General features: G+C 34.6%; 1 protein-coding gene across 2 annotated transcripts in view; it reads right to left on the minus strand.

The window, feature by feature from the left end:
* Positions 1-3,721: 3,721 nt before the first annotated feature.
* The window catches only part of LOC121416219 (proprotein convertase subtilisin/kexin type 5-like), a 64,395-nt gene continuing 44,524 nt past the window's right edge, over positions 3,722-23,592 (minus strand). For both annotated transcript variants that reach the window (XM_041609723.1, XM_041609722.1), the window contains exons 21-33: positions 23,197-23,385; positions 22,313-22,404; positions 21,860-22,004; positions 20,112-20,313; positions 17,472-17,569; positions 16,514-16,780; positions 14,916-15,167; positions 14,077-14,272; positions 13,443-13,654; positions 12,307-12,413; positions 9,497-9,677; positions 7,362-7,633; positions 3,722-6,403 (exon numbers count right to left, since the gene is read on the minus strand). In XM_041609723.1, the coding sequence (XP_041465657.1) occupies positions 6,302-6,403; positions 7,362-7,633; positions 9,497-9,677; positions 12,307-12,413; positions 13,443-13,654; positions 14,077-14,272; positions 14,916-15,167; positions 16,514-16,780; positions 17,472-17,569; positions 20,112-20,313; positions 21,860-22,004; positions 22,313-22,404; positions 23,197-23,385 (2,315 nt within the window). In that variant the 3' untranslated portion in view covers positions 3,722-6,301. The remainder of the gene's footprint in view (positions 6,404-7,361; positions 7,634-9,496; positions 9,678-12,306; positions 12,414-13,442; positions 13,655-14,076; positions 14,273-14,915; positions 15,168-16,513; positions 16,781-17,471; positions 17,570-20,111; positions 20,314-21,859; positions 22,005-22,312; positions 22,405-23,196; positions 23,386-23,592) is intronic.

Here is a 23,592-nt window from a genome sequence, read left to right on the forward strand (position 1 = left end):
CTGCTAATTATCAATATGGTTCTTACTATATCTTCAAATAATCAGATCGTCATAATTACATACATTAAATTTTGTGACAGAAAAAAAAATAAATAAATTTGGTCCTTTTACCAGCATATGAAAGAAAAGAGTTACACTGCAAAAATTTACAGCAATCACATTAAAACATAAGAATACAAGCAATAAGCTACAAATACGGTAACAAAATCACTAAATAGCGAATCATTATTTCATGCCTATGTGCAATTATTAGGTGGCTATAAATTTGTAATACAACATTTACTCCCATTCTCACTTGCACTCCCTATTTTCTCACAATTGCTCTCGGTCAATTCATCATGCTCACAATTCTACGACCCTCATTGACCTGATACCCATACCTGATCACCATAACATAGGAAGTGTACTGCAATTGAAACAGTGAATATGTATTGATTCCCTTCTTGCACATGAATTAAGTGGGCTTTAACGTTAAATTGTGTTTTCATGAAATCTAAAGTGACTTTACATCACAACACAGGCTAATGCTAGTCTCACACCTTTGTGCCGACTGCTGCATATTGTATGTGCAGAAAATTATTAAAGGACTAGATGTTAATAAAAGTCAAGGTTATGATGGTATCCATCCAAAAGTAGTAAAGCATTCTGCCTTTGCAATAGCCCAACCACTGTGTTATATCATTAATCTCTCAATTGAACATGGTGCTTTCCCAGATTCTTTGAAACTTGCCAAAGTTTTACCTGTCTTTAAAAAGGGAGATAAAACTCATTTGAATAATTACAGACCCATTTCTGTTTTAACTGTTTTTAGCAAGATCTTTGAAAAAATACTTTGTGATCAAATGATGACATATCTTGAAAAGAATAATATACTATATGAGAGACAGTATGGGTTTAGAAAGAGACACAGTACTCATCATGCCCTTTTAGATCTTACAGAAGATTGCCAACGCTTTTGAAAATAAAAAATTTTTGATTGGACTTTTTTTAGACCTTTCGAAAGCCTTTGACTGTATGGATCACCGTATTTTAATGAAGAAATTATATTTTTATGGCTTCCGGGGTATTGCAAATGACTTAATAAGTAATTATCTATCTAACAGGAAACAGTTTGTTAGCATTGGAAATTTTACTTCTTCTGGCAATGCCATTTCTACAGGCATTCCCCAAGGTTCAAATCTCGGCCCTCTTCTCTTTCTGTTATATGTGAATGATTTACCGAATTCTAGTGATATATTATCTTTTATTTTATTCGCAGATGACACAAGCCTTTTTGTTTCTGATGATAATCTAGTAAGAGCATCAAATTGCATCAATATTGAGTTACGAAAAGTTCATTCTTGGTTTTTTGCAAACAAATTGTTACTTAATTTCGATAAAACAAATTTAATAATTTTCAAAACAAAAAATAAATGCCTGGATTTAAGTCAAATTAAAATATATATTGATGATAATGAAATACAAATGACAGAATCTGTAAAATTTCTTGGTGTGAAATTGGACAATAAATTAATTTGGAAAGATCATGTAGATGAAATTTCTCGTAAGATGTCCTGTGTCATAGGAATATTGAGTAGAATTAGATATATTTTACCAATGTCAGTTCTCCTGAAATTATATAATGCTATGATCTTGCCACAGTTGAGTTATTGTAACATCATATGGGGAAATTGTCCAAAATACTTATTACAGAGGTTATATTTGTTGCAGAAACGTGCTATTAGAATAATAACAAAGTCATCATACCTTGCCCATACAAACATAATTTTTAAAAATCTCAATATATTAACAATATTTGACCTGAATGTGTACTGCGTTGCCATATTTATGTATCAGTATTTTAAAAATGTTTTGCCTGAATGTTTTAATGATTTATTTATTTTTCAAAGGGCAGTCAATAAATATGCAACAAGAAACTATAATGATCTATACTTGCCAAAGTACAAATATGATTTTTCTCGTTCCATTATTAATTATAGAGGACCTATTATTTGGAATAATTTGAAATCAGAACAGAAATCTTATCAGTCAATGTCTCTTTTTAAAAGACAATACAAATCATATCTTATTAATCAATCGTTCATTAAATAGACTTTCAGTTGCCTGTTTTTTTGCCCTTTTGTATTTGGTGTATACTTTATTTATTTATTGTTATGTTATGTTCGGGGACTAGCCTTGATAGGCCTTTGGCCTTTGCTGGTCCCCTGCATCCGATACTTGTATGTTGTGCTTTCATTTGTTGTAATTGTTATCTCTAAAATTGTATTTTGCTTTTTTATCCCTTTGCCTCTTTATAATACTTGTAAATATTGTTTTATCATGTTAAATGTATGATTTTATCTTGGATGCAATAAAAGGCCATATCGGCCAATCAATCAAAAAAAAAAAGAATAAACAGAAATTTAAAGATATTCACAAATCGCTTTGATATGATGACATATCAAGGCGACGGTGTAATTCAATGAGAATCAATTGTTCCTTCCCAACACTAAGGTGTCAGGATATAAGACTCCAACTTACAAGTTAGAAATCATGTTAAGGTGCTTTGTTAGGTATGCCCACGTGAATGTGTGTTTGAGCATAACAGAAGTCAAATGTGTTAAGATGTGACTCTAGCCTACGAGAGGAAAGATTGAAATGTATTCCACATCAAAGTGCCTGCATCTCAAATGTACATGTAAACCTGTCTATTGTTAAAAAGTACACAACAAATTACATCTAGCAATAAGTACATGATTAGTGAAAGAGCTCTGGAATTCTAATAATTTAACGATCAAAAGCTGTTCATAAATTTACATATCAAAATCTGGCTCGGAATGTTACTAAACCACATATCTTTGGTGGAAACAAGTACTTGTTGACTAATCTTTAAAAACAGTCTTTAAAGGCCAAGTCTATTTGAATCATGTTGATTTGAATAAATAAATTAAACAAATGAAACTGCTATTATATCTCGGTTACATTATTTATAAGAGAGCGCCACATTGTGTTAAAACGGCTTTTCAAAGTAACTATTGTTGTTGCCAGCATTGTTGATTTACTTCGGCAGCTACCCCTACCTGCTGTGGTTGTCTTCAATCAAGAAAGAGTATAAAGTATTCCTTGAATGACGTCTTGGCATTTATGGTGGCAGCAGTGGGATTTCAAACACGCCATCGAAATCCCTGTCCACTCAAACCCTAGACTGATGGATCAAAGATACACCATGCTACTCATTAAACATGAATTTATTACAATTGACATCCTTTCTAATGAAAACCTTCTCTATCATCACATCTTTTGAAAAAATGTATAATTTCAAATTTTAAACAATACAGATTAAAGAGATTTATTTCTCTCTATTTAAGCACATCAACTTCATGTTCAGATGGCCTAGGCCTTTAAAATTGGAAGTTCAATCACAAAACAAATGTGACGGATTGGATTTCAAACCTTATTAAGTACTAAATAATTTTTGAAATAAAATATAAAAAATATGGAAGCCATTAAGTTGTTCAATTCACATTTGGCCATAAGCCACCTGCTACGGTAGATATACCTGTATTGTGTATGTGTATCAAATACAAAGTCAGTTTGTGATGAAGATTAGGATGGAATACATAATGCATCCCCCTTATTCAAAACATATCATAAACATTTGATTGAGGGTAGACGACATTTTGATACACACAGATAATCAAAGCTGTACATCACATTTTCTTTTCCTTCAATTAAGTAAACAACCCAAGCATCAATCACGCAAAATAATGAACCCTTAAAACATTAATGACTATAAATTAGGATGGAATGAATAAAAAAAAATGAATACTTCTACGATCTGAATACAAAGGAAGTACTTGAACAGGTGGCACAATGATAATTTCAGTGGAAAGATGAGAAGGAAGCCTAAAATTTAAAAGTAAATCCTTGTTGGAACAGATTAGCCTAAAGTCTTCATGAATACATTATCTCTACCATTCTATAGATTTCTCATGGACAAACTAAAATATAATCATTGCCTCATTATTCTAAGATTTGCAATTAATCGCTAAATAGCACTAGTCAATCAATAAACCACCACATCAGAATTTTTTCATTTCATATTTGTAATGGTAGTAAGCCTTGGTTTAATAGTGCCCTGACGAATATTCTACATGAATTTTAAATGATGCATTTACTTAACTTTATAGCCGCATATTGCTACAATTTTTAGCAGTGTTACAACATATATTGAGGCAAATAGTTAATTAGCTAGATGTACTGTAGAGTAAATGATATTGAGTTATACATGATTCATGAAGCTTCATATTGCAACACATTGATTATTTAGTAAGTAGTTATTTCCCTAAGCATGATTCTAAATCAAAACGCAATAACATGTAATAGAAATAGAAAGGGAAACACCCAAGTACTGTTAATTATTAATCCAAACTTATGCATCTATAATTCACTCTCAATACAAAGCACAAAGAAATCAATATCAAATTACAAAAAGAAAAGAAAAATCACGTGAGAGAAAAATGGGATTCTTCATAAACCCACATCTCAGAACTTGTCAATATAGAGTTAGAATACAAAATATACATTTAATGAACCTTCATAAAATATGAATACAACCATTACTAATACTGACATACTACAGATCTTTCAACTTTTAAACATCATTAAAGTACTCATTCAAATCTTTAAGCCATTCTTTTTTCTTCTTCTCCTATTTATTTCAAGTATCCAAGGAAAAGTCATCAGAAATGATAAGGACCAAGCTGACATTGGCAACACATGACCGGGTGATGCATGATTTCATACACCTTACATTCAATTCTTTAACTTATTCTAAATAAATGTCTCTATGCACTCCAACTAAATGTGTGGTATAAATCTTTGACACCAAATGCACATTTAACCTCTTATTCCACCTCGGCTTTCTATCCTTGATTTTGCTCTTTTCTTCCATTGATCAATACTAGTATACGTGATACAACTCATGAAAATGTTGAAGTCCCAAAACTATGTAGAATACAAACAAAGACATAAATTTCACAAGACATTGAGTCTCATGAATAAGTGCTGATTCAAGAAGCGTATATATTTTCATGTTCAACTCCAACCAACAAACTCATTTACAACACTCTTCTTTACAGGGAATGATGAGATGATTTTACAATTACCTACCATGTATATTTTTACAAGAGAGAGGGTTGACAGCAGGCAATTCATAAAAACAGAGGACATAGTTACCCTAGGGTTGAATTAATCCATCCTACAATAATACTATACAATGTTATCATATTTTGATCTGGGGATATTTTACTTAAAGATATAAGACTGACTAAAACTCGCAACTGATCAAATGCCTTAATGCATGCCCTAACTAATACATCAGAACATAAGTCAGGTTGTGCTGACAGGACAAGGTTTCCTTGGCATCAATCTATGTGATTATGTGTTACATATCATGTATGTGTTAACACTTGAGTATGACATTCACTCAGACTGAACTCTTTTTTTAAAACATCCCCTGTTATAGAATATTCATTTCTCCAGTTCTCCAACTGACACACTAAAGATGTGATGACATAGCTTGGGATGTGAAAAATATTAACCAACAAGGCAAAGAAGTACATTTATATGAAACCTGCCTATACTGCACGATGATTAATCACATATACTTGAACAAGAGATACAGATAAATATAACAATTAAAACTAATATCTTACATAAAAATCTTGCTGTTCTATACAACATAAGGCACCTTTATCGACTGAACGTCTGTGTATCAAAATAAACATTTCCAACAGCCCCAAAGCAAAGACCCTTAGAGTAAGAGATGCATGGTATAAATACTGCAAGAGGCAACACAAATTTCAGCAGAGGTTATTGATAACTTCTGACACACTACCAGGGACTTTAAGACACAGCAGAGATGACCGATTCACTAGTCAGTGGCAAATCTTTATCAATTTGTCAAATTCTTCAACCTGTTGCCTACTAGAACAGGGTGATGCCTGTACAGATCCTGCAAGAATTACAGAATGTAGGTCAATGGATGAACAGTTGTCGGAAGACTTGTAAGAACAGGTTAAGAACTGCTATCCATTAATATAGATATAGAGAGGAAATAATCCTGTGAATCACTTTCTAGTTGATGTCCTGCTGAGTGTTCGAAGGTGTCACCATCAAAGACATCACAGGAACAGCTTTTGTACCATGGAGCAGATCTACCAATTAGGGGTAATATTTCAACGAAGCAGTTGGAATGTTTATTTCATAAGACTAAATTCAGCTCTTAAGTTCCATGAGGCACAAAGTACATCCAAAGCATTTAGAGATGGTCTATCACACCATTCCTATCCTGACCTCGATATCCAACTCCAACGGTCTGAAAAGTATCTGGTTCCTCTAGGTCATCATCATCTTCACTCACCTACAGATAAAAATATAAAGATAAACAAGAATCTTTGTTCAGGTTAAGGCAGAATTACAGAGTGGCTGAAAGAATGCACTGTTTATTCATCAAATTTTTCTGAAAAAAAACTGTTTGGACGATGTCAGTTGGCAACTGGTTAAAATACGTACATGATCAAATAAAATCCAAAGAAACACATAACGAAATATTTCCTACTTCAAAGGCCATTCTATATCTCTCCTTCATTTCTTTAGTATTGCCAGGGGCCTGTTGCAGAAAGAGTTGTGATCAAACTCAACTCCTAAAATCAAACAAACTTTAATTTTCAACCAATGAAACGCACATATTAGGGACTTGTACTTGATTTTTTTTAGTTGCGTTTAAACCCAACTCTTTCCGCAATGCACCCCTTAAAGGGGAAGTTCACCCTGACAAAAAGTTTATTGTAAAAATAGCAGAAAAAATAATAAAAAATATTGCCGAATGTTTGAGAAAAATTCTTCAAATAATTAAAAAGTTATTAGAAATTCAATTATTTGATTTGTGACATCATATGCGAGCAGCATTCCTACATAGCGAATGGTATAAAATCAATGAAATGTCATTTTCTCAGAAAATTGAAAACGGTTTTCACTGTAACTTTTGTATATCAATAGACAAATCATTTCACACCCGATCATGAAAATAAAACAAAATTAAGTCATCAGGAACCATACAAAATTTGAAATCCATACATTTTATATTACATAACACATGGGGCAGCTGCTCATTTATGACGTCACAAATCCAAAATTTTGAACTCTAATAACTTTCTTACTCTTTAACGGATTTTCCTCAAACCTTCACCAATATTTTTTACTATTTTTTCTGCTATTTTTACAACAAATTTTTCTTCAGGGTGAACTTCCCCTTTAGGCATTCCATGTGCTAAACTTGGTTTTCACCCCCCTCTTTTCTTGTTGTCATGGTTACTTACATCTCCATATATGTCTTCTTCATCCTCATAGTAGTCATCATCAGGTTTACCAAGCGTAACATACTTATCCTTGTTGCTGAAGTTCATGGAGGGTACCTTGGCATACTTATGTCTCCAGCAGAGCTTGCCGTGTGACCGAGCCTGTAGGAGACCGAACACCAGGAAGAACAGGACGATCACCAACATGACGGAGAAGACGATGGTGCCGATGTGTTGCACCTTCACACCTGCGACGACTGTTGGCTTTTCAACGTAGGAATTGGGGCACTTGTCTGTGGGGATGCAAGCGGACGTGAAAAAGATTGATGTAAACAAAACAATATAACCACTTCCATATAAGGTAGAGTGATGAAGATGACGATGATGATGGCTATGGTGGAAACGGTGATGACAATAAAGATGATGATGATGGTGATGATGATGTTGCTCATGGTGATTATGATTTTGATGATCATCATTGATGATGATAATGGAGGTGATCATGTGGACAATACATTTATGGTGGTGGTAATGATAATGATGAAGGTGATGATGATGATGAAAATGGTGATGATGATGATGATGATGATGAAAATGGTGGTGATGATGATGATGATGATAATGGTGATGATGATGATGAAGGTGATGATGATAATGGTGATGATGATGATGATGATAATGGTGATGATGAAGGTGATGATGATGATGAAGTTGATGATGATGATAATGATGGTGATAGCTATGATGATGATGGTGATGCTGGTCATGGTGATGATGTCTATGATGTTAACAATTTCGATAAAGACAGAAATGGTGATCGTTGATGATGATAGTGATGAAGGTGGTGATCATGAGGACATTACATCATAATGATGATGGTGGTGATAATGGTAACCATAATAATTACGATGATGATGATAATGGTGATGATAACGGTGATGGTGATGATGATGGTGGTGGTGGTGAGAGTAGTGATATTAATGATGATTTTTGATGATGATGTCGATGATGATCATGATGATACACATCATTCTAGCAGCTTGTCTGCATCAACTCATCACATATCATGGGGAAAACGTGTGTATGTTCTACAGTTCACAAACGACACAGCATTTAAAAGATAATAAATAAAAATATTGAAAAATTTGTGTCGAAAATATATGAAGAATTGTACTACTAAAGCAACATTGCCCATATATGTATCACATTAGAAAGTAAAACCTATCACACTTTCCCATTTTTTAACAGAATATATGTTTAATTTTTATTGAAATTTCTTGCCTTCTACCTTCTCATTCATTAAAATTGATATTTCCACACACTTTTATTCTCATTTGAGGATTTGATTGATACACATATTCTTGCTGCTCGGAGGCACATTGAAAGAAGTAGCTTCAAAAATATATCTATTTTTTTAATTGATCAGGGTCTGTTGTTCTTAACTTGAACTATATCAATCTTAATCAATTCTTAATGTCTATTTACATTTCTAATTGTATTTATCGCATAAATATATCTTAATGTAACAGCACGATGTATCCTATTGAAAAAAAAAAGACTTTGGGTGTGTTTATGCTTCCATTGCGAGAACAGAATCAGCGTTTTCAAACGTCGATTCAAAACGCCGATCGTAAACATGGTTCTAGGAGTGCTGTTTATGCTTAACTTTTCAGAGGCGAAATCACGATCTCCAGCTGGCTTCGCAGGAAAGCGAGGTCAAACTGGGTGCGCCCTTTTTCGAAACTTTTTTCCCAAGTGTTGTTATTACGTGGAGATAACATGGAGCAATGCGACTGTATTTGCCCACGGATTTTCATTTCACCGGAAGCATGTACCAAATGACGTAATTTTTAACACGTTTACAATCGTGGTTCTGTTTATACTTCCCCAGAAAGCCCGATTCTGGTCAAACGACGTTTACAAACACACCTTTATGTGAGTTTACGATCAGCGTTTTGAAACAGCATTTAAATGAAAGCATGGATGAACCGTGTTTTGGACTAGTCACGTTTGGAAACGCTGAATCTGGCCTGAAAAGTGGAAGCATAAGCACGGCCTTTGTCTCCTGAGAACAAAAGGATTCCAGCACTTTCGAGATTATATGCTACTAGCTTTCAACTGATAAAGATACACGAGACTGAATATTTTTGTCTTACGTGAGTCCCCAGTGCATTTCTTGCAGCACTCTTCCCCTTCCTCAGCAGCTGAACAGCATGGAATACACTGTGATTTATTACGACCAATTTTCTCTAGACGTAACTGCCCCTTGCAAGAGATGCACTGGTCTGGTGAAGGTCCAAAGCATTCCCCGCATTTTTCATCGCAAACACCACAAGTCTGTGAATGGGACAAAGAGGTAACAAACAATGATTTTGGGGTGTCCCACAAAGTGTGGCTGAAGTAACAATCTCAAAATGAATTTGTACATACCAAAGAATGCTAATGAAAATTATGCGATAGATGATTCTGGAACAAAATGCATTATTGCTTAGAAATATGCAGACTATGCATCAAATTTCAATGGGTGATGGGTCTTATCCGAGCTATAATATTGAGTTGTTCTGTGTAGGTAATCTTCAGAGTCCTATCTTGTGAACTTAAAAAAAAGAAAACAAAATTGGTTTACAATTTGATGTGAACACAATATCTAGATATGTGATCCTGAATTTCATCCTTTTTCTTGTCCCTTTTTGCAGATTCATGAATATAATGAATTGCAATGTGTTCAAGAATTGATTACTTCTCTTGATAATTTCACAGCAATCACCTGAAAGAAATCTGCTCTAATGGAAACTATGCATGTAGAATTTATATATTTCATGGATTGGCACCACATGATAAACTGAAGTCTGCAAAGCTCAATTTCTGTGACATGTTTAACACTTTACCAAAACTTAAGGCTTTACATGTACTTGAAACCTAACCATTACCATCATTTTAACCATACTTAGTTGGAACCACATCCCGTCATTAATAATAATAATAATTAACGTTTATATAGCGCTTAATACAACAGTTTCTAAGCGCATTGGAAACCTAATAACCTAATACTAAACACACGTCCCCAAAGAGAAACATGTGGAACGCCTCTGGCAGTCTCGCCTGCATTACGCGATTTAATAAAGCAGCAGTGCTAACTTTGAAAACTACTATAAAATAATCATTCACAAAAACAACATTCATATAATGACATAATACCGCATTCATTGACCATAAATGACATTTGAACGGTGACTTAAGACTTGTCAACTACACCCATGTCCACATTTCATTCACTATATCCATAAACTTTCAAAGTTATGATGGCAATTCAACAATTACCCCAATATGGCCTAAGTTTATTGACCTTAACTGACCTTTGACCTTGGTTTTGTGACCTGAAACTCATAGGGGATGTTCAGTGATACTTGATTACTCTTATATCCCAAGTTTTATTAACTAGATCCATAAACTGTCAGAGTTAGGATGGTAATTCAACAAATACCCCAACACGGCCAAAGTTCACTGACCTTTAATGACCTTCGACTATGGTCATGGGACCTGAAACTCGTACAGGAAGTTCATTGATACTTGATTACTCTTATGTCCAAGTTTTATGAACTAGATCCATAAACTTTCAGAGTTAGGATGGTAATTTAACAAATACCCCCAATGTGGCCAAAGTTCATTTACCTCAAATTACCATTGACCATGGTTGTGTGACCTGAAACTCTCACGGGATATTCAGTGATACCTCGTTAACCTAACGTCCAAGTTTCATGAATTAGATCCATGAATTTTCAAAGTAATGATGGTAATTCAACAAAAAGCCCCAACTTGGCCAAAGTTCATTGACCCTAAATAACCTTTGACCTGGGTCATGTGACCTGAAACTCAGGCAGGATGTTCACTAATACTTGATTAACCTTATGTTCACCTTTCATGAACTACATGTAGATCCATACATTTTCAATTTATGATAGTAATTCAACAAATACCCCCAACTTGACCAAATTTTATGACCCTAAATGACCTTTGACCTTGGTCACGTGACCTGAAACTTGAGCAGGATGTTCACTAATACTTGATTAACCTTATGTCCAAGTTTCATGATCTAGGTCCATATACTTTCTAAGTTATGATGTCATTTAAAAAACTTAACCTTAGGTTAAAGATAAATTCCAGTTTTGGTAACGATCTCAAAATGACTTTTTACAGAATCTAATATAATGACCACCCAAGTGTCTGTTTGTATGAATAAAAAATATGTGCCAAAGGATTCTGAAAGAAATTGTGTAATTGCTGAGAAATAAGCAAAATAAGCGCGGATTTGGTCACTTCCGTCGGGTCTTTATTCCAGAAATAATAATACACTGTCCCACGTGTGCCTATCTGTGTTGGTGATCTTCAGTGTGAATATTTTTCGGGGTAGATTTCAAGATTTCACAAAGTTTAGTTTATGTAACTGTACCAGATCTAGATCCTCGATGATATTCTGACAATTAAGCCTGGTTTTACAGACTTTCTCATGAAATCAGTGTTTATTGCAACTACTGGAATTTCTCTTTAAGATTTGATGTTGACGCCGCCGCCGTCAGAAAAGCGGTGCCTATAGTCTCTCTCTGCTATGCAGGCGAGACAAAAATGGAATTGCAGATAGAAAAGTTTGAGTCACCTCTTCAGATAGCAAGCTCACATTCCAAACTACGATATGAGGTACAGTGCAATTGTAAAGAGAGCATGGAGCTACATGTAACACTCTTGAGCATGTATGTATTCCCTAACACTAAAATGTGAATTACCGAAGATTTTGTCAAGGAATTAAATCCTATCAACACATCAAATTAATGAACCAAACATGATTCCACATTGCCAAGTGAAAGAATGAGATTATATCAGAAAACCAATAATGAACAATCATTGATTTACTTAATAAAGCACAGAGATCACAACTTGAAGTCAATATACTTGGGATTTTTGTTTTTACCTCTGATTCTTTGTTATAGTATCTTCCACTGCCGCATCTATTGTAACAGACTCCATTATCCAATTCATAATTAGGATGACATGCAGCGCAGTCAAATGGCCCATAATCTAAAAAAAAAAAAATAAATGTTCATAATCGTAATATATTGCATATACAATTTAATATCAGATTTCTGTTACCAACATTATTATTGTTTTGTGTGCCTGTTTTGCATCTTACCTTTCTTTTTATTGCTTACTGAGAAGAAAATATGTCTGTTCTATCGCTTTAATTATTTCATTCCAACAATTTCTACTCGCATTCAAGATAATTACCAAAGGGAATGGAATTACAATAAAAATATGAGTCTTAGTCTGAGTCATGTCTGACAAGACGAAAATGATATGTAAATTCTCAGTTGCATGAGGACATCATTGAATTGGTCAGATTACCCTCAAAGTAAAAAAAAAATTAGCCGATAACTAATTCTTTCATAAACACAATGATCCAATGGTCCGACAGTCCATGGGTGTTTTCACAATGAGATGAATCTGACTTAGAGTCTGATTTTTTTTCTCATTTTGCATTACCTTAAAAAAGATATTTACATATCTGAATTAATGAGTCTACATGATAATTTGAGAGCATTATGAACTAGAGAGCAGAAACATATTTCAGGAAAATCCAACATAAAGCAAGTTGGACATACATTTAACTTGAAGTCTTAATCTTACAACGATAAATCAGGATCCACTGCAAATAAGGCAAGTATAAAAAAATCTTGAAATTTAGTGCCAACTTCCATGGAAACCACTTTTACGGTGTCGGCCTCAAAATCCTGGAATGACCTGCCACTAATAATTAGACAGTCTCCATCATTAGCAATCTTCAAAAAGTCATTAAAAACTCATCTCTTTCATTCTTTGTAATTTTTTTTATATATTACATCTTATCAATTCATTGTAAGCGCTTTGGGCCTAATGGGAAAAGCGCAGTACAAATAATAAGTAATAATAATAATGGAAACCCCAATTTCAACAGGCTGTTGAGTGATATCACCATAGTATCACTAATTGCAAAGTAACCATCAATGGCAAGTTTCATACAATAAGATCTCAAAAAACAGTCATCAATTTGGTGAAATACCATCTCCTCACCAGTACAATTCAAGCACAACTCATCACATTCCTGACAAAGTGGGATGTCTTCCGTCATTAAGAAGTAACCATCACCGCACTCATTCACACAGGTGTTGTCTAGGAGGACCTTGTCAATACGACAAGACATGCAGTCTGTGTACTCTCCTCCAAGACACGTCTGACAGGTCTCGTGACACCTCTGACATTGGTTCTGCTCATCTGGATAATATCTAAAGAAAAATTATCAAACAAAAATAATGAAATAATAAATGGAGATTTTTATGATAATGGTGATTATAATAATGTACCCAGTGATGATAAAGGTGATAATAATGACAATACTGATCGTGATGGGGAAAATTGATAGAATCTCCAAGTACATGTAGAATATACTGCACAATTGATAACATCCCGTTACAGATTATAGTGAACAATTTAGAAAATATATTTATGTTAGAAAGGTGAATTTATGACTAGATAAGCTCTTGATATAATACCAGACAGACTACATGTTTACAACACCTGAGGCGAAGTCTAGAAAAGTAGGCATAAGAAAAGAATACTTCATATCATAAAGTGGCATACTCAATAAGAATGCATGGTTCATATGAGGTATTTGTGGTCTTGAGATGGCAATTTCAAAGATACATACCCTTCTTGACAGTCCCACATGCACTCTCCTCTGGCAAGGACCATTTCATCAAAACAGCTGGTACAGGAGTTTGGCCCCGGTCCATTACAGCTAACACAGCTCTCGTGACATGAACGACATTCATTGCCTTCTATTGCATCTTCAAGAATATACTCATAGGTATGTTCAGGGCAGTTTTTCACACAATTTCCAGTTCCTGTATTGTAAAGTAAATCAATTACATTCTTCTTCCTTTTATCAATTTTCAAATGGTATATAGTGAACAAATTAATAATGAATAGAATAGTGGCAACATGATTTCTGTTTGTAAGTTTGAATGTTAATTTTAGAACAAACATCTGTCGTTTGGGGATTATTTTGAGATGGTGAAAATTTTGTTTGCAATTCATAGTAAGTTTCTCACGTGCATATTGTGCAGTTTTAGGAAATTATGTGGAAAAATATGTTGAATTCAATATTACAAAATATACAGAAAGACAATCATGTTTTCTTCAATTATTGAACAGCTTCATGTATTAACATTTTCCTTGACTTTCAGCAAAAGGTCAAAGAGTTATGAGTGAGGCTCCTTTGAAAACGATGAAAGGTGTTCAATACTATAAAATGAATTAAGAGTTAAAGCAAAAAAAAAGTTAAATGGACAATTGAAATGTTCTTCTACCCCAACATGAAAGAGAGAAGGAATGAGGGATTAAACAAGAGATTAGATAGAACCAGAGACAAACCAGAACAGAGCAAGATGGAGGATACCAAGTCACTACTTATGAGAACAATGTTAACATATGACACAAATTTTTATCAAGAAGTTGTTTGAAGGTTGATAAAAAGCATACAATTACCTGTCAGAAAATATCCAAGGTCACAAGTAAGGCATTTATTTTGGGTGGTACCCTGTTCTTCATGCATGAAGCAGGTAAAACAATTGCGATCCTCACAAGGGGTGCAGACATTGTCGGATAGGTAGGTTCCTTGTGGACAGCCAAATTGACACATTCCATGGCTGTTAGTCTGTGATAGCTCCATGCCGTCAATGCAGGATGTACAATCCAATGAGGAACCAGCATCACAGGTCTGACAGGTTGGATGACAATCTGCAGAAGGGTAGGAGGAGAAAGAATAGTAACCTCTTGGTGACTGAATGGTTTGATTACACCACATGTTTGCAATAGACTCCAACCAGCATAAATGCTGGCTTAGCCTCCAATGAGTTGCCCAATTTTATCTCAATGTAGTCATTCCCCTCTAGAGGGGGAGATGCATGTGGTTAATACAAGGTTCAGGATTCAAATCCCTCTGCAGCACTCTCTAGCCAGGTGTAGCATGGGTACCCGGTAGGAAGAAACTCCTCTAAATGCCCAATCAGTGTACTCATGCTAAAGATGGGCCAATAATACGCAACACTTTGTGTTACGGGATATATAAATATTGCATGTCAATATCAACATTATCATTACCACAATCATGTTTAAAGATCTTATAAGTACAAGTACACAGATTTCCCAAACACAAGGTTACAGCATGAACAAGTCCAACATTTGGATCTAAAAGAGGAATCCAGCTTTGGCCATAACATGTTGTGTTGGAATGGTGAAAATAAATAAAACTGAATGGTGAAAGTTTGAAAGAAATCGGACAAACAGTAAGAAAGTAATAGGGCTGCTTTAAAATTGATATCACCAAGACTTTTTAGATTTCAAATTGGCAACTGGATAAGTAAATTATGACAAGGGGCAAGAACAACTTCCCCATAGGCCATGTACATAGGGAATTGTGGCCTTCTCTTATCAAAGTAACCATTCCCAGAGGCAGTAATCAAAATATAACTCAGGTATATGTAGTATATTGTTTTATTGCCTCATGAAAGAAAAATACTATTTGAAGTACAACTTTTTGAACAAAATGACATATTTAGCTATTTTATGTATTGGAGTACATGGAAGAGTAGCACTTGCCTTACATCACTATGACATCACATATGCAGCCAATTTGAAGTCTCCATGTGTATAGTGATTACCAATATTTACAACTTTGAAGAATTCATAACTTTACTATCGTTTGTCTGATATTGTTCAAACTTTTTCTTTTTTCTTTTTCCTCTAAAAACAAGTTTTTATTAGGTTGGGTTCCCCTTTAATGAGCCCATTGTTTATGGGGAAAAAAATGAATTTAAATAAATTGCAGGCTCTTGTTTATCCTCAGTAACAAGCACAAAATTATCTCACTATGAATAAAATGTGTAAAATGATTGGATACTTTCTATATTCATGCATAAGGCATAATTAAAGCATGAAAAATTACCTGCATAAGCCATGTTTTCAGACAAGTTCAAAACTATCTTTTTGAATTCGAGCCACAGTCTGCACTTGCATTTTCAATATTCCTCTTTTACATGTAGCCTCACATACTGTACATCAATAAATATGCCTGATTTTCTTACCGTAACACTCTTTCAAGATATCGTCTTTGTATTTGCCGGGCTCACAGTCCTGCACACAGCGGCTTCCCTGAAAGTGATAGTCTTCACTAACACATGTAACGCAGTCAGTGGGCTCCGGCCCCAAACAGGTACCACAGGTAGGGTCACATGGTGCACATGTTGCTGTCCCTTCAGCGTTGAAGCTTACAATGAATTGGTTTATAGGGCAGGCCATGTCCGATTCTTTAACACACTCCCCAAAGTACACAATATACTCATCTTGACAGACTATGATCAAATAAGGGAAGAAATGCATAGGACATGAAACAATATTCATGGAACAATAATTTCTACTGCTTCTGAGAATTCTGCTAATACTATGACTATGATTACACTCCTACATGTACTATTGTTATAAAGTTCCTCTTGCTACTGCTGTTACTTTTGCTGCTCAATACTCACATATCTTCCTCCCTTTCCCCGTTACATTCCTTATGTCCCTCCTTAATCCTTCTTTACTTTCCTTGTTATTCCTCCTGATTCTCTTCCCTCCCCTTCCTCCTTTCCTCCTTCACCTCATCCTTTTCACCATCTCCTCATTATCTACTTCATCTCCTCCTATTTCTTATTCTTCACCGCCTCCTCCTCTTTCCTTCTGACTATTTTGTTTTTTTTTCACCTATTCCCTCTATAGCTTACAAATATCATTATTTCTTTAAAGTGACCCATCTGCTATCTATACTTGTTTTCTTCAAGAGTGGTGTCCAGTAATCCAGTCACAGGAACCTTGTCAAGGTAACATGCAAATAATAACAAGTCAAGTTTTCAAGCTAAAACTATTTACGCAAATGTCTAAAGCAAACAATCAGTGATTTTCACTGATCATATGTTATACATGTAGGCTTCTAAAATCGTTGCATCTGATTGGCTCGGAGCGAATTTGCTACATGAATGCCCCCCCTCCTAAAATATTACTTACCAGTGCAGTCTCCCCAGTCATCACATGTTTCACAATAGAGAGGGCAAATGTTTGCATGCTGTATACAATGATTGCTTTCATCATCCTCCGTGTATCCACTGTATGCAAAGAAACACAGACAGAAATAGCAGAAAAAGAAAGACAAAAGGAAACAGAGAGTTATTTTATGATTTTCAGAAATTATTCACGGTATTTTTTTTCTCACTTTTCTTATATTATTTGTTTAATCTCATAATAAACTATTTGTTTTATCTGTCATTGTGTTATTTCAAGATTCTCACTTTATTCAATTTATCAAATGTTTTCTGTGAAAGATATTCCATTAAATTGTGAGTGTCATCAATAATTCCTCAGAGGTGTTTTATAAGCATGTGACACCCAACAAGCTCGCGTCTGACCACTGCCCTAGATTTTGGAGGGTGATAAACACAGGTGCTTGACTGTTACTACGGTAACTGTCAGATCATGACCCACTGTCATGAAATCATCCCTTGTATAAATTGTCTTCACACTACATGTTACAAGATGGCTGTAGCCATCTTAAAAGGAACACAGGTAAAAGAAAATAGTTGAAGCCAATGTCAACCACTAATATCTTCAAATTCAAAAGTGAAATCAAACATTTTTCAACATGCATCAACCTCTACAAATTATGACAAATAAAATCATATCAGTAATACAAAAGAAAAAAACAGCCATTCCAAACAAAACAAGCTCTATGAACTGTAAAGAATACCAACTGAATATCAACATGCAAGCAATATCAATAACATTTCATATAAACCAGGATTCTCAAAAAATATCTGTTCATTCCATAATGCAGAAAATGGTAGAAAGCACTTTTAAAAAATAATCTGTTCATTAGGTTTAATCAAAATGTAAAGCTTAAGGATCAACATCTTAACACATACTTGTACTTGACTTGTAATTGTTTAAAATATGGCATTCATCAAAGGAATCAGATTGTACGCTTGGTATGTTTTAAGGCAATGTCTATTGGCATTATGATTTCAAAGAATGGCAATACAGAAATTCAATGCAAATAAAAGAATGTTATGATAAATCCAATCTTTCATTGCACTAAGAGAAAACCAAATAAAGCTATACTGTATTTCATTTTTACTCATTGCATTCAAAGCTTAAAATGTGTGTATGATCATAATGTGCAATTCACAGTCATGCAAAGAGAATGTTTTATACAAATAAATATTTTTTTACCACAATATGGCTTCCTTATACAACAAAGAAGGAAACCAATCATTTTCATTTATTTATTCTCCAATGTCATGCACACACATTCACCAAAAATATCTTCACTGATATTGACCTATACCATCTTTTCATTCAAAGATTAAACCAATGAATGAAGCCTTTTTTTCCCAAGCAAATCTTATAACCCATAGGCCTGTTTCCTCGTGTTTGCCAAACATGCTCTAACAAAAAGATCCAATCTTGCAGTAAATCAATTGGTATGAAAGCAGAAATATGACAACAGCAATGTGAGAAACAGATAAATCACATGTCCTGCAATTAATTGAAAATTTTCACTAGATAACTGATTTGCAACGAAAAGTGAAAACTTACTTGTTACTTATAATATCAATCATGCAATTACGAAATTAAACAAGTGTTTGGTACTGCAAAATCGTAAAATAGCCTTGAAAACGGACATACTAAGGCTTTTCGACATGAACTCATCGGAGTAAAATTGCATGAATGACTAAAACGCTAGAGCAAAACAATATATAATAGCACTGTAAACAGACAATGGACACTAAATGGCTAGCCGTGATTGGCTGTCAAGCAAACAAGTTAGGCTTGGTAACAGCCGTATATTGAAGTGAAGCAACTAAAAACACAAGGGTTCTCACAAACTCCTTCTGGCGGCACAGAATCGGGTCTGTTGGCAAAATTGCAACAGAATTTGCATTTGATTGCAATTGGCAAATTTTTTTTAGCAAACACCCCTAAAGAATGACTGAAAGAATTCAGACCAATGTTTAGCATCATTTCATGTGATCACTTTCAAAATTCAAAACTTTCCAATTTAGTGTAAACTTCATAATTTTCTTCTTTTTATTTATTGTTTTCTTCAAAATAGCCAGCTTCTTTCTTTTCGTTCTGCTTTCATACTTGGTATTAGGAATATAGGATTTTATTTTTAATTTAAAATGTCCCATCATGCAAGCTTCTTACCATCACTGTACATTCTGTATTACAGGAGAAGAGAATGAAATATTATAATCAAATAATAACATGTCATATGTAATCCATTTCTGAACTGCAAATTTCAAACATTACTTGTGATTTTTTCCACATGATTTTTTTTTCACACAAGATATATAAAACTGTACACTTAGAACTGTGATGAATAAAGAGGTTGCCAATTTATATCATTGCATATCCCGAAGACTTAACATCTCAAAATCAAACTTTCAACAATTCTTGCTCAAATGTGCTACAAATAATCATCACAAAAGAGGAGTTGAACTTATAATAAACCTAGATCTAAATGGCAACAATTCATCTTACTTTCCAAGACTTTCTTGCTATATTATTTTTCAATGAGGCTACTTGACCTTATCTTTAATGATAGATTTCTACTACTGATTAATGAAAATAAATGTATTGCCTACATACCTAGGGCAGGTACTAAAACATCTGCCTTGGAATAGGTAAGTTCCATCAAAACAACTGACACAGTTGAGGTAGCTACCGTGACAATCCCGGCACTCTACGGAACACTGACGACAGTCACGGAAACCTAGCTCTGTGCTCTCATAATACCCCTCTGGACAAACCTTAACACAGAGCTGCCCATCTCGAAGAAGCATATAGGTGTCTGTAACAATGATAGAACAATCAAAATCACTGCAGGAACCATGTCATTATTATTATTATTTATTATTTGTTTTGGCGTCACCTGTGCCTGGGAGGCGAAAAGCGAACTGAATCACTGTGACCCGCAGGTCTCTCCTCCCGATATAACTGATTGGGGGGAATGCAGGTGGACCACTACACCGGGGTTTCCCCCTACTCTTATGTCAGATTACGACCATTTTTATTCTTAAAGGACAAGTTCACCCCAGAAATATGTTGATTTGAATAAATAAATAAAGAAAAATCAAATAAACATTACGCTGAAAATTTCATCAAAATCGGATGTAAAATAAGAAAGTTATGACATTTTCCTGTTTTGCTTAATTTCATAAAATAGTTATATGTACACCCCCGTCTGTAAGCAAATGAGGGATCTGATGACATCACTCACTCACTCTTCCCTTTGTATTTTGTTATATGAAATATGAAATATTCTAATTTTCTCCCCATTGTCCCCATAAACAAAGATTTATTTCTCCCTGAACATGTGGAATTACCATTGTTTAACATTTTATGTATCAGTCAATTTGGTCCTTATTGTCAAATCTGTAAAAATTGAAATATTGTATAATTTAAACAATAAAAAACAAAAGAAATAGTGAGTGAGGGACATCATCGATTCTCTCATTTGCTTGAGACTAAATTGTGAATATAACTATTTTGTGAAAAAAAATAAGTAAAACTTTTGATGAAATTTTCAGCATTGTGCTTGCCTGATTTTTCTCTACTGATTAAAACTATCATTTTTCTGAGGTGGACTTGACCTTTAAATGCAGACGATTATGGTCAAATTAATGACTACCTGGGCAAATTGTAATTTGCTAGCAATGTGCCAAAAAATAACTTCTGCAAGTTATCAATACTGCCCCATAGATCTGTACAGGGTTCAGTAAAAAGTGTGCTATGGAATGAACAAAAAAATAGCTCCCAGTTAGAAAATAAGAATTATAATTCTGGGTTCCATTTCATAAAAGGTTGATATGTGTGATAGCAACTCTTGCTGGAATGTCAACTTTCATTTGGAGGAGTTAATCAGGAAGCAGAATTTTCACTGTTGTCATAGTTGTTGAAGTTCAGCAAGAGTTGCAAACAGCAACTTTTTATGAAATGAGACCCTGGTTTGTATTCTATCATCATTAACAGTAATATCATTACCACAACATCAATATTTATCATTATAATGATTAAAATCATTATCCTTGTCATCAATTTTGTAATCATTAACATTAACAACATATTTATAATAAAGCCAAATTGGGAAATTGAGAAAATGAAATCAACAACATTCTACCACATGGAACAATACTATAGGACAACCTTACTTTGTAAAATGTAAAAAACAGTAAACATCAGTAACATTTGGTGTCGTACAACTGATCACTTCAGCCACAAAATTATCTGCTAAATCAAAACTATGGCAGAATGATACCATTTTGCAACACAAATCTTGTACAATTATTAATCAAAATTCACTAATAAAAGAAAGCAAATGTGTTGATTTTACTCACCAAGTGAGCACTCGATGCAGTCCCCCGGCCCCGAATCAAGGCAGGTCAGACAGGAGGAATCACACTTTCTACAAACATTGCTCTCATAATCTGGGTAATATTCACTGGGGCAATCCGTCACACAAGCATGGGCAGGAGAAAGAAACTTGTAGTAATCACAGGAGAGGCAATCACTACTACCACTCCCAGTACATGTCTGACAGGTTTCATGACAAGCATGACAATCTCCGTTGCTACCTGAGGACCAAGATAAACAGAAGAGGACTTTTGTACATGACGAACCACAGGCTACAAATGATTGATGTTCTCTTTTATATTTGGGCCCTAACAACCACCATAGGCATATTAACCCTGGGTAAATAAGACACATAAATAAATTGATTTGTGATTTATTTGTATATAGTTTGAATAGACTTACAACTTTGCTTCGTTGTACAAATGATTTGATATAAACTTGTAGTAATCACAGGAGAGGCAATCACTATTACCACTCCCAGTACATGTCTGACAGGTTTCATGACAAGCATGACAATCTCCGTTGCTACCTGAGGACCAAGATAAACAGAAGAGGACTTTTGTACATGACGAACCACAGGCTACAAATGATTGATGTTCTCTTTTATATTTGGGCCCTAACAACCACCATAGGCATATTAACCCTGGGTAAATAAGACACATAAATAAATTGATTTGTGATTTATTTGTATATAGTTTGAATAGACGTACAGCTTTGCATCGTTGTACAAATGATTTGATATTTGATGTGACAGTGCCTTACAGGGCATTAGTAAAGTGTACATGAACAGAAGCAGAATTGATATGTAAGGAGATATAGAAGTATGCCCACTTTCACGTGAAAAAAATTGTGGAAAAATAATCATAGAAACATTCATGCCCCAGAGACCTCAATACATCTTGAATAGCCCAGTCATTAAAGGGGTTAAAGTTGCTAAAATAAGAGATTTTCACGGGGTACTGCCTTCTTGACCCTCTCCACCACTGTGCATGGGGTTCTGCCCCTAGGCCCTGCCGGGGGCTTAGTCGGCCACTGGACCTCTATCCATTAATTGTTCACATTTTGCATTTCTAAATGTTGCCAGGTATGGACATACAAACAAACCCCATAGAAAATGTATTTCTAAAATTCAACGAGGGAAAATGCCAATTTTCAAAATGCATGGTTGGGATTGTATATTTCTGTTTGAGAGACTCCTAACATAGTAGGTCATCTTTTAATCGTAACCCTAACGGAAGACAGCATTTAGAAAATGAGAAGGTCTCAATGCCTGGTGCTGACAAAATCAACTGTAAGATTTTCATAGTTTTAATGATAATACCTTTATAAAACTTGTCTGAGCAGCTAGATTGGCAGAATCCCAGCTCTAGTTGAAAGTTTTCCCGACAAGAATTACACTCATGATCACCAGGGCCTGCACAGGTAACACAAGAAGGGTGACATCTACGACAGGTTCCAGTATACTCATCTCCGTACTGCCCTACTGGACAATCTCTCACGCAAGAAGTCCCTAGGATAAAGATGGAAAAGTAAAAACATGACAGCATAATCAAGAAAATTACACACATAATTGCAGGAGAAATTGTGCATTGTATGAAGTAAGCACAAAATGGTGGACTTAAGTCTTGTTATGGTGTAAAGAGAGAGTGAACTACAAACGATTATCAAAATTACGGATTGTCCCTAATGAGGTCAATAGGCTCCTGTACTAGAGCAT

The sequence above is a fragment of the Lytechinus variegatus genome, chromosome 5 (assembly GCF_018143015.1).
Source record: "Lytechinus variegatus isolate NC3 chromosome 5, Lvar_3.0, whole genome shotgun sequence".
Classification (NCBI taxonomy): Eukaryota; Metazoa; Echinodermata; class Echinoidea; order Temnopleuroida; family Toxopneustidae; genus Lytechinus; species Lytechinus variegatus.